The following is a 19,677-nucleotide window of genomic DNA, read 5'->3' as shown; positions in this document are numbered from 1 at the left end:
GGATTTGTAGTAAAATTTTTCTCAAGCTAGAATACCAAATGCTTTCAGATTGTTCTTTCTCAGTGTCCTTAGCAAACCTTTCAAGCAACGCAGCACATGCAGACAAAAAACGGCTGTTGTGCAACAGTGACTGCAAACGTTTTAAAACTGTCTTTCCAGTGGTTGAGTTTTCAGGACGAGTGCCAAATTTAAAAGGAAACGGAGGGAAAAGAAAAAGTCAGGATGTATAGAGAAGAAGCAAAGGGAGAGCGAAATACGCCGAGAAATGTGCATTAAAAGAGCGCGACGCAGTGAGAACAAAGAGATGAGTCTTCAGATGGTCCTCTGTGTATTCCAGGCAGCATGAGAAACCCTGTTGCATGTTGGGACCTGCAAGAAGAAAACAGTCATGATGTCATACCTCATGTGATTGGCCCGAAACATTTGTACACTAGAGGATAGAAGAAAGAATGAGAGATTTCAGATGTTCCCGCTGTAGTGATGTCTTCAATATAAAAAAAATCCTTTGCCAACCTCAGCAACCACAGTAAATGGTGGGAGGTCCACATGATCAGAACCCCAAATCACTGGATCAGATGTAATTCAGGAGGAATGTTGAAGCTCTACTGCGCGCGATAGGACTTTCCAAACAAATAATCATGGACAATAGACAAATAGAACAAAGCCATCATGTTGGTAATTGCAAACATCGAGGAGCTGAAAACAATTAAAAGGTTTCAGTAGGAAGTTACGGTTAGTTGGTCTGTTAGTACTGCTAGTGAGGCTTTGTTGTAGGGCCGGGGTTTAAAAGATTATTTGACCATCATGACAGACCCACAAAGACCTCTGAGACCTTGCTTTATTGTCTCCATGTGTTTTGAATTTTGTTGAATTGTATAAAACAGTACTCTAGAATATACTTTATTGCTCTGTAAATGTTGTCACTGGAATGATGGCAATGTTTAGTTTTAAGTTTGCTTTGTTTTAGCAGAAATATATTTTTCTGTATTTTTTTAATGCATCAATGAGTGTTTGAACCTTCTGTAATAGTTGCATATGCGTCCCTCAGTTGTCCTCAGTGTGGAAAGATGGATCTCAAAACCATATAATCATTGTTGGAAAGGGTTCAAAAACAGAAAAATGCTGAAAAACCAAAGAATTTGTGAAACCTGAAGGATTTTTCTAAAGAACAGTGGGCCTTTTAACTGTTCAGGACAAACAAGGGACCCATGAACAACTATTACTAAACAAAAAAATACAGCTGTGGATCATTTAGGTAACAACACAGTATTAAGAATTATTTTATTAAGAAAACTTTTGAACGGGGTTATTTTTGTCAATTCAGCTATTTTTTTTCTTGTGGACTATATGTAAACATCTTATATGTGAAATATCTTATTCAGGTCAGTACTAAATAAAAAAGTAACATGCATTTTGTATGATCCCTTGAACAATAGTTCAGACAAAGTGAATCGACATGAATTCTGCATGAATGGACTAGTTACCTTTTGGTCAAGTAAGTCCTGAAAAATGCACACCTTAAAGGATGGAGAATAAAGTTTCATTTTGAAATCACTTGAGTCAGTTTTGACTGTAAACTGTGACACATCTAGCTCAGGGATCACCAATAAAGGCCGTTCAGATGAACAGAATCTCTTGAGAAATGAAATACTAGGTGAATCAATGCGCCCTTCGTGTCATTCTAGAGATCTGGAGCTCAGGGCCGAAGGGGAAGGAAGGGGCTGAACGCACTCTTTTGTCCCCGCAGGCTCTTTTTTCGGAGGTTAGTTTTACTTTCTTTCTGGGAAAACATAATTAGGGTCCGGCTCGGATGGCTAGAGTTACCGCTCTTAGTCTTCTGGGCTGGCAGGCAATGAAAAGGCAGTACGAGGTTGAGTTACAGTCATAGTTTTGATGGCTGTGATTCCAGTAAGAGTCCTCAAGCTCAGATAATGGGTTTTATGTCAAAGGGTCGACAGTTGTTTTAGTACTTAGACAGTGAAACTCTGTTTTTATATTTCTGATTTGGCATTAACATCAACTCTGAAATCATTTCTGAAGTTTTTAAGGTTTTCCTGGCAGACGGCTCCGTTGCATTGCTATTTTATGAATTAATTCGAATCTAGAGAGCAGTTTTGTTATGAAAACAGTAACTGTTACTCTACGGCGATGATAGACCGAGTTCTGATTAACAAAGATCTTTCAGACATCTGTGTAATCCTGCAAGCATGCAGGAGAAAAGCCCTCTTAAGGTTTCAATAATTCCTTTCGGAGCTTATAAATTTAAATTCTGTAGCTTCCAAGCATCACATACCGTGAAACCCCATCGTTTTTTAGTTTCCGTTGTATTTTCAGCATTCACAATAAATGAAAAGTATAACAACAACAAAAATCCTGCAGATAATGCAGTGCATCTGGTGAGATGTTTTTTCCAAACAGAAAAAGCCTCTTTTTTTGCATTCTTTTACTCAATATTTTACATTTCACCCAACCAGTGTGTGAAAGGAGCCGATGTGAGAAAAACATTATTCAGATACCAAAATGAGGGCTGACATATCACACTGTCTCAAAGCTCTTGAGAATGCCTGAACCTCTATTTATACATATTTATAGGTCGCTTTCTACCAAAACAATGATAAGTCAGTTATGAATTGTTTTTGTCCTTTGTGTATTATACACAGACACTCATTCTTTGCGGAATCTTGAATTGTACCTTGTGGACATTTTCCATCAAGGTCATACTTATAAAGACTTACAAGCATTATGGCTGTCAAAAGTGACATTACAGTCCAAAACAAGCAGTCTAACCCATTTATTCATCAATTATTTCTTCTCATCCTCCAGACCCAAACCACCACCACCTGATGGTGTGAAATCTAACCCCTCCAAGCGCCACAGAGACCGGCTGAACAGCGAATTGGACAAGCTGACCAACCTTCTACCCTTCTCAGAAGACGTCCGTGCACGGCTGGACAAACTGTCAGTGCTTCGACTCAGTGTTGGATACCTGAAGGTCAAGAGCTACTTCAATGGTGAGATCACAAATTATTTTTGGAGTTTCGGTTTAAATCTCAGTGATGCCTTTTGCGGTTTTGTCAGTTTTTCTTGTTTAGCCTATGTCAAGTTCATGTGTTTACATATTGTTGGGTTGGTGTTATTTATGGTAAAACTGTAAGCAAGGAAGAAAGAACAGGAAATGATGTGGAGAAGGGGGAACAGGATCAGGAGATGTCACAAGTGGGACTGAACCACGTGTTGCCGCAAGCAAGTATCACAGCTGAGTCAGAATAACTGTGCCAACTGTTAAACACCCACTCAACGGTTGTGCTTAATCATTTCTTCCCAGTTAAATTGATTAGTTTCTCAAGTCGCAATCGTTGAAGTCCTTTCTACCAGGCTTCCGTTTCACTAACACCATAGATGAAATGACTGTTGGTTTTGAAAAATCTTCTCAGAATGATGATTCATTCTCATTCCAAATGGTGTTTGATCTTTATTAATTTATGTAGCATCTTGAGTAAAGTTCTGCTGAATTTTGTTAGCACAGTTTACCGTAAGATCCATGTCACATGAATAATACTCTAAAAACTTGTGACCTCAGCTGACATGTTTATTATCTCAATAAATTTCCAAGGGAGCTGAAAGATCACATGCTAGTCTGGTTTGGGGTCCTTAACTTACTTATCTTGCTTGATGTCATGAATTAGTTGGTTTTCCTTTCATTTTACTTATTTTACTTTTTGCTGGCTAAAAAGTGAAAGTCATGACATATTGTCAAGTATGGTGACCCATACTCGAAATTGGCCCTCTGTATTTAACCCATCCAAGTGCACACACACAGCAGTGAGAAGTGAACACACACACACACACACACCGGAGCAGTGGGCAGCCATTGCTCCAGCGCCCGGGGAGCAGCTGGGGGTTCAGTGCCTTGCTCAAGGGCACTTCAGTCATGGTAGGTGGAAAGAGCGCTGTTCATTCACAATCCCCACCTTCAATTCCTGCCGGTGTGGGAATCGAACCGGCAACCTTTTGGGTTACAAGCCCAACTCCCTCACCTTTAGGCCACGGCTGCCCCAAGGTTTCGTAAATAATCCACACAGACGTTTCAGTTCAGGATATGTTTCTCCGAGGGTTTTAGATCTTTAGCCAATAAATGCTTGTTTGTTTATGTGTCTTTAGAGAAGGCTCAGAAAAACATGTCAACATGACCTTGCAAGGAGTGACGTAGGATCTTCTCATGGAATTAATCAAGTTTCTAAGAATAATGGAGAGGGGAAACCTCTAAACGGAGGGTTAAATTAGTCCCAGACCAAAACTATCCAAAATGCCTATCTAAGAGATGTTGGAGTTTATTTTCCATAGAAATGTGTTGTCAATGATGGTTTCTGAAGTCTTCAAAACTAATTTACTTTCACTGATATTTAGGATTTTAACTGAAGACAGAAATACTAGATTGAGAACAGGATATTGTCCTGAGGACAAAAAGCTGTTTTGCAGATGTAGTCCGATTTGGTGAGATGTAGATATAAAGACTTCATAACAATTGACTGGCTTATCCACTTGTCAAATTTAGATTTTGATTTGTCTTTGCTAAACACGTACACAGGAAGAAAATAGCCCAGAGGACATGTGTTGCCGTCCTTTGCTATCATTTCTAGATGATTATAATATGACAAGACTTAGTCCATGCCCTCATGTACTTCGCCCATGTGACCTTTGCTTTAGTTTTTAATACAATATCTGGATATAGTATTGGATTATGCTACTATAATTACTAAAGGTGGTTTCTTTGCTTGTTTAAAAAGACTTGACCACATTGACCTTTGTTCTCATACCCGGTCTCAGGTTAGAAGTTCTTTATCTTTGACTCCGTTATCTTGTTTTTTTGAACATGATAGTGACAGCAAGCATGTGTCTTTTCTTGAACTCCTTGCTGAGTAAGCGTGGCAGCTATGAAGTGTATGCAGAGAATTCCATTGTGAAAAGACAAAGGGCTTTATGGGAGATATTTTGGGAGTCATCTTGGCACCATCAGTGGGCAAGGAAGACAAACAGGCAAGGTTTGGCATAGAGAGTGCTGAATCAGACTACATGGAGTTCCTGGCACCGTCCTGGTATCCCCCACCTTGTTCTGTCATGCTGAGCCTGTCCGAACAAACAGGCAGACAGACATTTGGCAGGGAACTAGTCTGGATGGGCATTTGAGAGGCACAGTAATAACCCAGTTTAGAAATTGTGTTTTTGCAGGACACCAGTGTCATCTCAAAGGTCTCTGACCTGTCATCATTTCACTGCCAGACTGGAACTTCCTTTTCCTCTGAGGAACTGGCTGTGTATTGTGTGGAAATTCATCAAGTCTTTCCCATCTTCTCCACCACCCTTTTACATTTTTCATTTGAAATCGGGCCTCCAAACAAACAGACCACCAAAGGCTCGACCGAGCCCCAAATGTGCCAGCCTGCTGCCCCCAGCTAAGCTTCCTTTTATTGTTCTACTAAAATAGCAACAATTAGAAACAGACATTTGAGAGCAAGCGAGAACAAGACAGTGCAGGAAAAGAGAGCAAGGCCTGAAGCAGACGCTCCAAAAAAGGGAGGTTATTTTTGACCTGCCCACAAGATTCACAGAGCACTTGTCGCTCTCGAAAGACTGGAGACTGAAAAGATCAAATAAAACATGTCTCTATGCATTTGTTTGTGTGCAACGTCCCTAGTAACCACATGTGTAAAGCACAGAAACGAGGGCAACGTGAGGCCCTACAAGCAAACGACATTTGGTGTTGCTGCAGTGTATGCAGCATAAATAAACTGCGACAGACAGGAAGCACAAGGTATTGTGGTAAATTCATAATTTCACAGGTTCTTTGAGAGAGCGAGCAAGGAAGATGAGTGACAGACATTGTGGCAGGAAAAAGGGGAACAATGGGAGGATCTGGTAGACGTATCTAAACAGAGGTGCTAGACAAATTGCCCCCATCCTATCTGTATTTCTGGCATTGCTCTGTTGTTTTTAACTTCACATCTGTGTTATGAAATCCAGTTCATATGCCAATCTATGAATGAGAACTGTGTCATATACTTCACTTTCCATTTATAATTGCTGTAATATCAGGAAATAACATCTTGGGAACTCTCGAGCATTTTAGTGGAGTACAGTGAGGAGGCGTGAATTGGCCCAAACCAAGCTATTTTCAATCCCTTTCCAACAGTATTAATTGAATCAAGGCTACGAGTACAGTAACTCCTTTATCAGCTTGTCTATTTTCGTCACTAGCTATGAAAAGCAGAGAGAGGCGTGCCCAGGGCTACGGATTCCACTGTGTCTGGCTTCTAGCAGGTCAGACACCGCCTTTGCAGAGAATAGATCCTCTGTTGGTGTCTTCCCATCATCCAAGACAGAAGGAGATGGAAGAACCCAGAAGGTTGCACTGAGAAAAACCACAAGATTCAGTCCCACGGTGAGATGCACAAATGGGACATTGTGTGAACTGTGTTCCCAGCATGCACTGGAGTCAGGGCATCGTTGTGTATTGATGAGGGTCAGGTCTGGAGGAGTCGCTGCATAGAATGGTCCTTGTCTGAAGTGTAATGTGGTGTGTCATTGGTCTAGCTCGGCTTTGACCTTAGGGATGAATCGGTTGGCTTCAAAACTACTTTTGCGGCGCCCAGAGTACAATGGAAAGAGAGACAGGCAGAAAGATTCCTGGACAGAAAGGTTCATTGTTCCTTACGTTCTTGCTCTTCATCTTTGCCCTTTCAAAGTTTAAACAAGTTTCTATGCCTCAACCCAGTTCAAAGCCTTTAGCCTCATCCTTGTTCTTGCTGCAAATTTCCATTGCGCGCTCTGTCCTTCTGTTTTTTTTTGTTTTTTTTTTACTGCATTTTTTGCATCTTATCTTAGTAGAGATCACCACGTTCCTGACGGTAAGTACATGGCAGGGTGAGGGTGGTAGGGCTGCAGGAGGGAAGGGTTGGTGCTCAGAGCCCTGAGGCATTCCGGCACGCTATGGGGGCACTGCAGGTAGTGAAGACCTTCAGACCACTTGGGGTCTCTCACATAAAATCTGCTTTAAAAGAAGCAAGAACTCACTTACTTTGGGTGGAAACTTTGGTGGCTTTGTCCATCAGCTTTTCTACTTTATCTACAGATGCTTACAGATGTGTCAGAGTTTAGAGGTGGCAAGCCACACAGGTTTCATTAATGTCCTCTCCAGAATAAGTCAGACCTCGGCAAGGAAATAAAGTGTTGCATCTTCAAGAAATGTATTTCCTCATTGTTCCTCATCCCAGTCTTGATTAGACAGTTAAAGGGTTAGTTCACACAAAATAAAAAAAATCTGTCATTCATCACTCACCCTGATGCTGTTCCAAACCCATTAGTCCTTTGATAATCTTCTGATCTCAAAACAAGAATTTTTTGGATGAAATACGAGAGCTTTCATGATGTTCAAGGCCCAGAAGGTAGTAAGGACATCGATAAACTAGTCCACATGGCATCAGTGGTTTAACCTTAATTTTATGAAGCTATGAGAATACTTTTTGTGTGCACTGACAACAAAAATAGTAAGTAAATAAATAATAAATAAATAAATAAAATCTTCTTAGTGCATCCTTTTGGTAATTGGATAGTTTTTGGTCAATGTTGAACATGAACACCAAAGTGCCTCATGCTGGTTAGTCTTTAGATCAGGGGTAGACAAGATCGGTCCTAGAGGGCCACAGTCCTGCAGAGTTCAACTCCAACCCTGAAAAAAACTCAGCTTTAGTAATCCTGAAGACTTTGATTACCTTGTTCAGGTGTGTTTGATTAGGGTTGGAGCTGAACTCAAAGGCTATGGCTCTCTAGGACCGGACTTGCTTAGCCTTGATCTAGATACTCCTTACCCTGTTTTATCTTCAAGAAATGGTTTATTTATTAATTGTAGGGTACAGTTTGAGGTCAGATTGCCGTCGCAGTAAAAAATTAATTGTGTTAACCCTTTCTTTCTTCAACCTCCACCTGCTTTAGTAGGTTTCTTGTGTTCTGTTTGAGGAATGTGATGGGTTGTCAAAACTTTGGTTTCTGTTTTCCTTCTTTCCTTGTTTATGACAGACGGAAGGGCAGAGCAGCCAAGAAAATGGAACAAAAATGCTTCTATGTCTTTTTTTAAGCCTCACTATTCCTGAATCCTGTCAACTCTTGTTGGACCTCCAGTGCTCGCACCTGATTTAATTTTTTAAGGCCATGAAAGCAACATGCACTATTGTCCTGCTTGAGGTTTTGTTTTCCCTGCCCTTATTTGTGCTTTTTTTCTGTCTCCTATTGTCCTCGAAAGAAGAGTTTTTTCTGCCCTTTCTTTTGTTGATGGGAGACAAGACAGATGGACACGGAACATCAATATTTGTGTTGGCATGAGTCAGTGGAGACTAACACCATAGGATTGGAAAGTAAGAACAGAGAGAGGAAAGACGAGGGCCTCTCTCACTCCCTCACTTCAGCTGTGCAATTTTCTGTTCTTCTTACCGCCGGATGACCCGACCTGCCGCGTCTCTGAATGCGAGAGCATGCTTTGGTCGGCCTCTCTTTTTTGTCCTTTGATGTGAACGTTTAGTCATCAGTCTCACCACAGAACAACACTCCCAGTGGGGGTCTCAATTCTGAGCTTGTACATGCACAGGTTTACATTACGCCCTGTTACTTTGATCTACTAATTCAAGAGAAAAATGCATTTATCTTCATTTTGCAGGACTACAGGCATGATTTCTCTTTGGCAATATAATCTTTGAAATTTGTCCACAAGATGTAGAGGTATTGTTGCTGTATTATTTAAAAGTGTAGATTGTATTTTATATGTATGGGGGTACATACGTCACGATTCAATACATACCGATGTACCATGATACCATGTACTTAGATGTGTGAGATAAATCAACCCAGTACTCCAGTTGTCAAAAGTGCCTATGTTTCTAATCTAGTCTGCTGTTTTGCTGTTTTTAAGTAAAGCCAATGGTTTTTTAATAGTTCTGGTAGTATTGTGTGCAGCATTGCTAAGGTACCTTTTTTCTCTTTACCTTTTTGACACTTATAGAGCTACGTCCCTGAGACACTCATCTGAAATACCATGATAATAAGGCTCTTTGTAGCCGTGTTGCCTAAGGTAATTCTCATTCAGGTGATGCTGTCTCTATTTATATCCTGGCACACGTAACCTCTGTTACCCAGTAGCACTCGGATGCAAACCAGGTCGCCCACTAATATGAAACCAAACTTTTTCATCATTCAAATTCACAGCATCTCTTTTTTGTGGCCCATTGTTTATTTACCAATCTTTCTAAAGCATAAATGGCAAGCATGGCAACTTTTTTCTTCTTTGTCTGCCTAGCAAGTCACAACCACATGTGGTTAAAACACACTGTTTTTACACCCACTAAAAAGGAGAAATAGTAAAACTGCAGTGCTAATCCAATTGGGGCTCTCGAAGGCTCATAACACGAAAACAACAAATGCTGCAGTGTTCCCCCACACTTGAGGTGGCGATCACATCAACAAGCATGCCTATCAGCAACACAAGACGGAGCTTTTAAGATCATCACAGTCAAAACAGAGAACTTGGCTACTCAAGTGGAGACAGGCCCAAGAATGATAAAGAGCCAGCATAACTTCTTCCTTTTGAGAGAGAAGGTTGGAAAGAAAGGTACCATAATGCCTTGGTAGTCACTGGAAATAAATGAATGTGTCAGTGCGCAAGAACAAACAAAGGCAGGATCAAATTAGAGGGAAAAATAGTCTGTGATCGGGGTGTCTTTATACTAAAATAAAATTTTAACCAATTAAATTAAAGCACACCTTACAGTCAGAGCTTAGGTATTGAATAGAATTTGTTCTCAATACTACAAATACAATATAATGCTTCCTTTTCAAAGTTTTAGCATCATTTTGTTATTAAAGTATGAGCACTTTTGATATCCCTATTCCGTGACATCTTTCAGAAGTGATTAATCTGCGAGCAGTGATGAGTAATCACGTAATTCCAGGTTGTAGTGCTCTTCAAACAGACTGTATCATGCAGACCCAGAGCAGTAATTTTACTCATGTTGCGCACAGCACCAAACAGCTTGTTTTCTTCATAGTGTGTATGAGACTTAAGTATGAATCACTGGCCCTGAGAGTCAGTGCAGATCTGCCACCAGATGTTAGCGGCTAAGCGTTTGGCTGGCTTGCGGCTACTCCTCGCCTCATGCTGTGATTTTCATGGTTTTTCCCGCTAAAACACGATGCCACACAGCAAACTTGGGCCCGCTCCAATAGATGTGAGCCAAGGTTAGTAGGGAAGTGGCTAGATTGAGGTGGGGTGGGGGGGGGAAAGAAAATATCATGAGTCATTTTCATGCTATCACTCATTTTAGCTAACGGAAATGGCTAAACCAAAAATGCAGGGTGGTTAACCCTCGGCGTTATGAAAGTTTACTGTAGTAGCCTTGCATAGTCACCATCTATCTGTTAAACACTGTTATTTGTTTTATGTTGTACCATATTGGAATATTTGAAGTAACTCTATAAATATGATTAACCATGGCTCTACCATGGAACATACCCAAAATACCATTGTAAAGGATCCTTTACATGCTATCAAAAAAGTACTACCACAATTATTTTGGACAAGCTACCATAGTAATACCATCCCATGAAAATTAACCATGGTTTTACTACAAATAAAACAAAACAAAGAAACAAAAAACAGTTTGTTAGTTAAACCATGTTAACCACAAATTAACCATGGTTTAAAAATCATGGCTAAAACCAGCCTAGGCTGGTTGGCTGGTCTTAGCTGGTTTAAACTGGAAGTAGCTGGTTTTAGCTGGTGGTCTCCCAGTCTGACCAGCTAAGACCAGCTTGGCCAGGCTGGGAAAGTGGCCAAAACCCCTCTAAAACCAGCCTGCTGACCAGCTGAAACCAGCCAACCAGCCTAGGCTGGTTTTAGCTGGGGGTTTTTTCAGCAGGGTCCACAGTATTTCCAAGAAAACCATGGTATGTACCCAAAATACCATGGTATTATCACAGTACTTTGTGGACAATGTACCATAGTAATACCATCCCTTATGGAAATTAACCATGGATTTACTACAAATAAAACCAAAAAACATGATTACTATAGTAAAGCCATGTTAACCACAAATTAACTATAGGTTTGCTACACTAGCCATAGTTTAACCATTTTGTGTGTCGTAAACCTGTGGTTATACAAATGGTAATTAAATGCCCATATTTCGGACACGAATTGAATTATCTAAAGTAACTTGGAATAATACATAAATGAATATGATGCCTATTAATTTGGTTTTTATAAGGTATACCATGGTATTTCCAAGAAAACCATGGCTCTACCATTGTACATGCCCAAAATACCATGGTATTACCACAGTACTTTATTGTAAAGAAAGTTTACAAGCTAACTAAGAAGTACTACCACAGTGATTTTTCGGACAAGCTACCATAGTAATACCATCCCTTATAATAATTAACCATGTTATGTTAACCACAAATTAACCATGGTTTTGCTACATTAATCATAGTTACCCATGGTATTTGTAGTAAAATTGTGGTTATACAAATAGTAATCAATGCACCACAAGCTACACTATTTTATACACTTGTTCTATAGTAAAACCATGGTTAATTTTTGTAAGGGATGATATTTCAGACATGTACCATCAAACTATAATTAGTAGATTACTACAGTTAGTGTGACAGTGTTAAAAACTTATGAGTGTATTTGCATAAGGCTGATGCGCTCAACCATCAAAGTTTGTCAGTGTGTCACATGATCATGTGGTGAATGTCTTGAAAGTTGGGGGGTTTTTATGATGCGCCGTGATAGCCTGAGGCGGTTAGCCTAACAGCTTTTTCGATTCTTAATCCTGAACTTTGATGTGCTTACACATGTGTTGGAACGTGCACAGTTTGATCACTTGGCATCCTAACCAGGGGAAACCAGTTAGACGTGTTGCTTAATTTCCTCTGTGTACACAGGAAGTACTCTTTGTTCAGAAACAGAAGGTGAGAGAGCAAAAGAAAGTCTTTAAAAACTTTGAGCAGTCTTCATTTGCTTAGCAAACTAGCATTAAACAGTACAGTAGTAGCTTTGAGGTACAGTATAGCAGGATTGTTGCAACACTGTGGTTGGTTGAGTATCTGTACTCTACATATTGCCCGAAGGAAAACGTTTGTCAACGTTGCATGCTACCTTTCCATCACAAAGATGTCCCTTGTTGGTGTTTTTTTTTTTTTTTTTTGCGTACAAAACTCACCTCAGGCACCTCAGATTCTTCTCTTTGAAGCCACATGGAGTTGACAGAAAGAGCGACCGGGATGAAAGACCTAGAGAAACTCAAAAAGGAAAGGGAAGATCTTTTGTTGGGATGATCAGCATTATCTGGGGTTTTTGAAGAGGAAAAAGATGTTTCCTGATACTCTTCCACTTTGGCTCAGACCTGAAATATGGTCAAGACGTCCAAGTTCACCAGTTCCCTTCCATTTTTTTTAAACATAGCTCTCAGAAATAAGGATGTGATTCTCGACTTGCAGAAACAAAACTGTTTCATTGCAACAGAGAACCAAATATTGTCTTTAATTTAGCTTCTGATGGTCCTGCAAGAATTGCATAGTTGGTAGCTGTGTTTTGTAACATGCTAACTGGTTTTTAGCTGCTCATTTTAGAATGTGGAAGCAAACTTGGACCACCAACATATAAGCTCAGGGCAGTCAGGCTGGTTTTTGACACATGGTGGCTGGTCAAACAAGGTCATCATATTGATTTTGGACCAGCTAGCATTTTCCAGTTTAAACTAGATTTTACAACTTGTTTGCTTATCACTTGGCGACATCAGTTGCTTTTATCCTGAACGACTTGCAGGTTACTAATTGCAGTGATGGTATGTCTGAGGCAGCTAGAAATGTTTTGAGTCTTGTTGAGCTTAGTACTTTTCAGACTGAACTTGCAAACTTTGCGCTATCACTTTAGCTACTTTAGAATTAGGCTATGTCAGGGGTGTAGCGCTGAAACCCTATTGTAATTTTTAGAATGGTCACAGATCAGTGATCTCCATGCAAAACTGATCGTGCAGACCAAACCGCAAGTCGTAGAGACTTGAAATGGTAGTACTCACACTACCGACAATGTCACTAGGGCTCGCTTCAATCGGCAATTGGCAAACTGCTACAGCAATCAAAAGTACAAAATCACTCATAACTCCTAAACCGTCATTTGTAGGCGCAAGTGTCTTATGACATTGGAATCCTTGCGTCACACATGCCTTACATTCGACCTTGGCGAAATTTTCAGGTATTTTGGATTTTTCACAAAACCTAATTTGCGAACTAGTCCTAGGTTTTTCACCCGACCCGAACCAAGCCAGTGCAGAAACATTCTCTTCAGAGCACATATCATTATCAAAAAAGGTCAAACTTTCGACTCACCATCGCAAAGGGACGCCAAAACGTTTGAAAGGGACAGGGCCACTAAAATGCCTATGACTCCTGAATGAAATGAGATATCTTCGCCAAACTCAGAATACTTATGTTAAAGCTCAATCTGAGGTTGCAGGACAAAAACTGCAGAGTTTGGCCACTTGGTGGCGCTATAAGATGGAATGGCTATGCCTACACCATTTGTCCTATTAACATTAAAATCGCTGTGCATGGTCTTATTCCAAATTGTCACAAGTGTCTGCGATTTTTCAAACACACACGATATTCATATCATATGACAGAACTCCTCATTCTGGACAACTTTGCTTCTAGAACCACTGCTGTATGTCAAATCGTTAAATGATTGAGAAGATGTAAAAAACCTACTTTTGCAAACTAGTTCTAGGTTTTTTTGCTCAGTCTGGGAAACACTGCAGAATAATTCTCTGGGCTCTCTAGGTCAATAATCAGCCCAAAAAAAAATCTAAATTTACCCTTTTGGCAGCTATAACGGGATCGTTTAGAAAAGGGGCCTGTTCGAATTTACCCAAAATCCTATAAAGCCTAAAAGAAAACTTAAAACTTCACGAAACCTGGTAAACACATGCGACAGATAATTCTAAACAAGCATACAAACTTTTTAGGAGATCACACCACAGCTGGCGATATAACAGTCATAAACATTACAAAACTTAATATTTCTATGGTAAATTACCTGTATTTGCAAAAAAGGCTTGCTACATAATGTCTTTTTTCATATGTTCTTAAATGCCTTAAAGCATTTGAACCCTTGTAATTTTTAGGAGCAACAAGGCCTAAAAATTGACCCAGCAACCTTGTTTCTGTCTTCGGTCTATATCCATAACCATCGATTTTACACACTGTAAAAACTTATATGCCAGACATCAATGGCGTCATTGACAACTGTTGTACAATGGCCGTATAGCTCTCAACTGTCACTGATTTTGCATAAACAATAAAAGCTCATTGCTTACGTGCCAAAACCATTGAGAGTTATTGACTTTTGTCATAATATATCTGTTTTTACACCTAGCCTATCTATTTGTTTACAGCCTCTTGTCATTAGCTTATCAGGAAGTGATCCTTCATATCGTGGGAGTGGAAAATTAGCAGACGTGTCAACGCCCCGTCCCGCAGTTCTGAATGAAAGTTTACAGAACAAGTTGACAAGGAGATTTTACTGTCTGTTTATCTGAGGTGACAAGCACTTTGGCACATTGTCAAGAAGATTTTGCCGTTCTCACATTACCACCCCATTCCTACCTGCGTCCTCCGACATTGCAGATCATCAAGACTTTTGTGTTCCCATTTTTAGTTTTTGGTTACAGAATTTCAAACAGACAAAACAGACCCTGGGAGCAAAGCAAAGTGTTGAGAATGGGTAAAAAGCTTGTAAAGATTTGGAAGGTCTTGAAAGAGCAGCCAGTTCACTGGTTTTTCCTTATGCCAGGAGCCATGGCCGATATCTATTCATTCCTTTACGCCATTGGGACAAACAACAATGAAAGACAACAGGGTTGAATGACACTAAAACCTAAACTAAAAAAAAAGACTCCCAGTGTGTGGGGTGTTAACGAGAAGGAAGAAAGAGCGAGCGCGAGAACAATATCAGCATTGTAAGTCAAGACAGATAAAGAAAGCCCTGTGGATGAGAGCAGTTTTCTTTGGACCTCGACACCATTTTCCGTCCGCTTGGACCCGAGAGGTCATTGGACGCCCCAGTGCACTGTAGCTTTCTTCCGCTCCGTTCTACCCCATCGTTTTCACCATTTTGCATTTTCGCCTGTACTGCACAGGAAGAGATAGACTGTACTTCCTGTTTACAGAGGTACATTAAGGACGTTGGCCGTATGTGCTCGCTTTTCCTTGAAGTTTATGTGAAGCATATCGTTTATGTTTTTGTGGTAAAATGTGTTTTCAGGCGCACTTTTATCCCTGCGTGTACATGTCTGTTCCTGAGACTTGTGAGTTGTATATGCGGGCAGGAAATTTTCAAGTGCATGTGTGTATGCGAGCGCACTCAGGACGTTCGGTGTGTATGTGTGTGTTTTCTGTTGGCAGTGAAGTGTCTCAGGGGAGGCAGGGCTTGCGTGAGAGCGCTGTTGCAGATCTGTCAGTGAGAGGGGGCTGCTCAAGGTCTGGCGGAGTGTGTGTGTGTGTCTGCGCCGGGCTTGGATTGTTCCCCCCAAAGGGAGGGAGGGAGAGTGGGTTAAGCCAGCCCTGTCTGTCAGCATGGAGCTGCCGTTCGTATGAGTGTGTATGCGTCCTGTGTTTATCTAGGGGGCCTGTGGAAGGAGTGATTGTGGACATTTTGAAAGCAAGAAGCTAGGTGAACCTTCTCGTCAGAGACAAAGAGACCGAGTGGGTGGGGAAAGGTGTGTGTGTACACAAGTGCTTGTATGAGCGACTGAAGACAAGGTGTGTGTGTGTGTGTGTGTGTGTGTGTGTGTGTGTGTGTGTGTGTGATTGTTGGGAGCGTGTGTGTGTGATTGTTGGGAGCGTGTGTGTGTGTGTTTGTTCAACTATAGTGTTATCTTGGCATTGTCCTCTATCTGTCCTCACTCTCACAGCAGGATTGTCAAAACTTCCCTTTTCTTAGGACTATACAGTCACATTGTTTTCATATAAAATTAGGCCTAATTTTAAATTGAGGGTGTGTGATATAGGTAAAATAAATGTATTATTAATTTATTTAGTAATAACTTTACCATGTTTTCTAAACTGGATTAGGTTAACATTACAACCTAAATTGCATAGAAAGATGTTTCTAATCAGTTCATAACAGCACAAACTAAATTGGCACAATGGTTTAGTTAATTTGCCCCTTTGCATTTGAGGCTACAGAGTCATGGAAAGTCTTTTGCACTGTGGATTTTTTTTATTTATTTTTTTCTGCCACCTACGGGTTTTGACTCGTGGGCAGACGGTGTAGCTTTTCTGAACCCTCAAGCCATGTCACTGACTCACTGACTGACTCAGAGTGCCTCTCTAGGATAGATTTAGTAATCTGATCATTTCCTGCTCTTTAGCGTAACGATGAATTCGAGTAGGTTGTAAATAAATAGAAGGGTGTGTACAAGATTTTGAGTTCAACATTACATTTTCCTTAACTCACTGGTACTTGCCCTGCAAAATCTGCTGCTGTGGTGCTAAGATGTCATAAATGATTGGCAGAGCGTTGCTCAGAAATCTTGAGCAACCAGGTATAAGTGTAGAAACGTAAGAATATACCAGGGAAACATCAGACCCAGCAGTTCATTCTTATTTGCCAATGAAGTTATTGTTAAACCCTTAAATATTCTCACAGATTTCACAAAACAAACTTGTATTTGCAGGCCTCAATACCACCTGCTGTTCTGATTATGTGTTGAAGTCCCTGTGACAAGGTCGTGACAACAGCTGCCACTCAAACATTCATCTTCCTCGTAACCGAAGGCATGGTCATGGATGAAACGCTTGCCTATCATTGTTCTTATCTAGCATTCTTTGTGTTGCAGCAAGTTACAAAGCTGTCTTAGCTCAATCAACACCCTGGACCTGTTGAAGTACCTGTGCCAAGTCAACGACAGAATTAACAGCTTGTTTACTTCTGTCGTTCAGTACAAATTGATTGAGGAAAAAGAAACTGAGATTAACCAGCAACCCCAAACCAGAAGCCTTCTCCCAAACCTCACCTTAAAACCTCAGCCCACTTGGTTAACTTCTAACCCCAAACCAGGCGTCTGCGCATATGCAGGTCCTGTGGTGTGCATGCACGCACCATATGGCAAGATGGTAAAACCATGTGTTTTCGTTTCCTCCAGCCATTTGGGTCTTAAAAATTCAACTTGACCTCATTTGAAATTAAAACAGTCAAACCAAGATTGCGTCAGTGGCATGCTGCATTGCAACAGACGTGCGGCTAGGGTTAGGAATTGAAAACTTGTTCATATTTTGATGATGCTATCTCAAAAGAGAAATTCGATTGAATTCTCAATCGGAATTGTTAAGTAAGATCGAAATCGGAACTGTTTAATTTCTTGCTATTTTAAGGTTCCTACATGCAAATCCCAGTGTAGAATGGCAAGTAGAATGGCAACCATAAACATTACATTGCTTACAATATTACTTTGTTTACCTGTTTCTACATGCGGCCACGTACCTCTGCCACATGCAGGAACTGTGTTCTCCTCCTCCTTTCCCATTTGCAGGTATGCCCCATTAACGCAGTTTTTGTCAAGTAGCATTGCAACCTTAAGCGAAAAATAGTTACACAATTCCCATTCCGCTATGTGCCTCAAACACAGGAACCGCATTCTCCACTGCCCTTCCCAAAGATAGGTGTGCCACACTAATGCAGTTTTCATCAGGTGGAAATGCAACCATAAGTATTAAATTGCATACAATTCCTAGTTCAGCATGCGCCAGTGCATGTAGAAACTGCCTTCCTCTCTTTCCTTCCCAATGGCAGGTGTGACGCACCGATGCACTTTTCGCCAACTAGAATCAAATCTATAAACATTTAATTCCTTATGATCCTTGTTGCAAAGAATGGGAAAGGACGTGGTCCAGCTTTGGCGAGGATAGTGAAGAGCTCCCTGATCTTTTCTTCATTCCAATTTGCACATATCTTTTAATCGTGAACTTTGATCTGCCCCAAAACATCGGTAAAAGTGTTGCATGATAACGTGCGTCATCACTATGACACACCCTTTACGGTATTGGTCCTGCCTTTTGTTCACACAGGGCTCGTTCCGGGACTGATCCCGGCAATGTTAGTAGGTCCACATCTCGGGACTGATCTTGGGATCAATCCCAGGATGTGTTTGCGGTCACACAAAAGGCACTCCAGCAATTTTATGGCACTTTTTTCAGGATCAACAGGGCTATATAGAAACCATTCTGCATTACATTTTATTGCAATGGCAACTGTACCGCGCAAATGCTGTTTCCTCAAGTACGATGGAAATCATTCCATTCCTACCAGCACCCATGCACCTCAACTGCATGTAAGAGCTGTATTCCCTTTAATCTTGCATAGCCAGACCTTCATACTGATGGCAGAAGGTCTGGAAACCTTGGCCGCTTGGGTCTGGACCTGGGACCCTTGGGTTTGGGACCCTGAAAATGGCCAAGAACCTCCCAAGAGGTGAATATGTCTGACAGGTAAAGCAACCAGTCATGTTTTGTTTTGTGCCATGTCATGTTTAGGGGCCTGAAAATGTCCCCACAGTTCCTGCTGTCGGTGCGAATGCAATCAGGAAAAAGGCCAGACGGAGAAATTGGTTCTCCAGGAACCACAATGCTGGCTAGTTAAAGCCTAGTCACAGTTGAATACATGACAGCTTTCTTTTTATATGAAGGGGTTTGGCATCACAGCATATTTGTTTCCAGGTGGAACATTAAAGAACGTGACACACACGTTCCCCAGAAATTCTGTAGAATTCAACTAATCCATTGACATCTTCGAAACTTTTGAAGTGTTTCCAATTTTGTGTGCCATATTCGGCCAACGGTCCATGGGCATGATGTACGAGGCTGAGACTACATTCCCCTCTTCCCTTCCCAATAGCTAGTTATACATTTTCACACAATTACCATTCTTATATGCATCTCAACCGTAGGAACCACATTTCCTACTGCCCTTCCCAATGATAGGTGTGCCACACTAATGCAGGTTTCATCAGGTGGAAATGCAACCATAAGTATTAAATTGTATACAATTCCTAGTTCAGCATGCACCAGTCCATGTAGAAACTGCCTTCCTCTCTTTCCTTCCCAATGGCAGGTGTGACGCACCGATGCACTTTTCGCCAACTGGAATCACAACCATAAATACAGAATTCCTTATGATCCTCATTGCAAAGAACAGGAAAAGAAATGGTTTCTACATGCACACATGAACTTCAGCTACTTGTAACCCAAAGGTCGCAGGTTCAAGTCTCTGTACAAGCGATGAGGGGAGCGATTGGGTGGGTGGAAAGATTGGCCAGTGCTTTCTTCCACCCTCAGTACACATGTATTCAAGTCCTCACAAGCCATTGGCTGTGGAAATTGGAGTGACGGTGCGTGCAGGACTTCCCAAAGCCCCTGTGTGAGAGGGGAAACCTGAAGGTGGCTGGTTCGAGCCTCTGTACCAGCAGGGGTTGTAGGTGGGGGGAGTGAATGACCTGCACTCTCTTCCACCCTCAATACATGTTAATGTGAGTCCTCAAAAGCCATTGGCTGTTGGAATTGGAGTGATGGCAC

The 19,677-nt window shown here is 41.1% G+C and overlaps 1 protein-coding gene across 1 annotated transcript in view; it reads left to right on the top strand.

The window, feature by feature from the left end:
- ahr2 (aryl hydrocarbon receptor 2) overlaps positions 1-19,677 on the top strand; it is a 72,520-nt gene that overhangs the window by 7,766 nt on the left and 45,077 nt on the right. Inside the window, 1 exon segment of the mRNA XM_073844889.1 lies at positions 2,824-3,011. Within this exon segment, the coding sequence (XP_073700990.1) occupies positions 2,824-3,011 (188 nt within the window).

This window comes from Garra rufa, chromosome 7, assembly GCF_049309525.1.
Source record: "Garra rufa chromosome 7, GarRuf1.0, whole genome shotgun sequence".
In the NCBI taxonomy this organism is placed as follows: domain Eukaryota; kingdom Metazoa; phylum Chordata; class Actinopteri; order Cypriniformes; family Cyprinidae; genus Garra; species Garra rufa.
The sequence above is the reverse complement of the archived record's forward strand: the minus strand, read 5'-3'. Positions and strand labels throughout refer to the sequence as shown.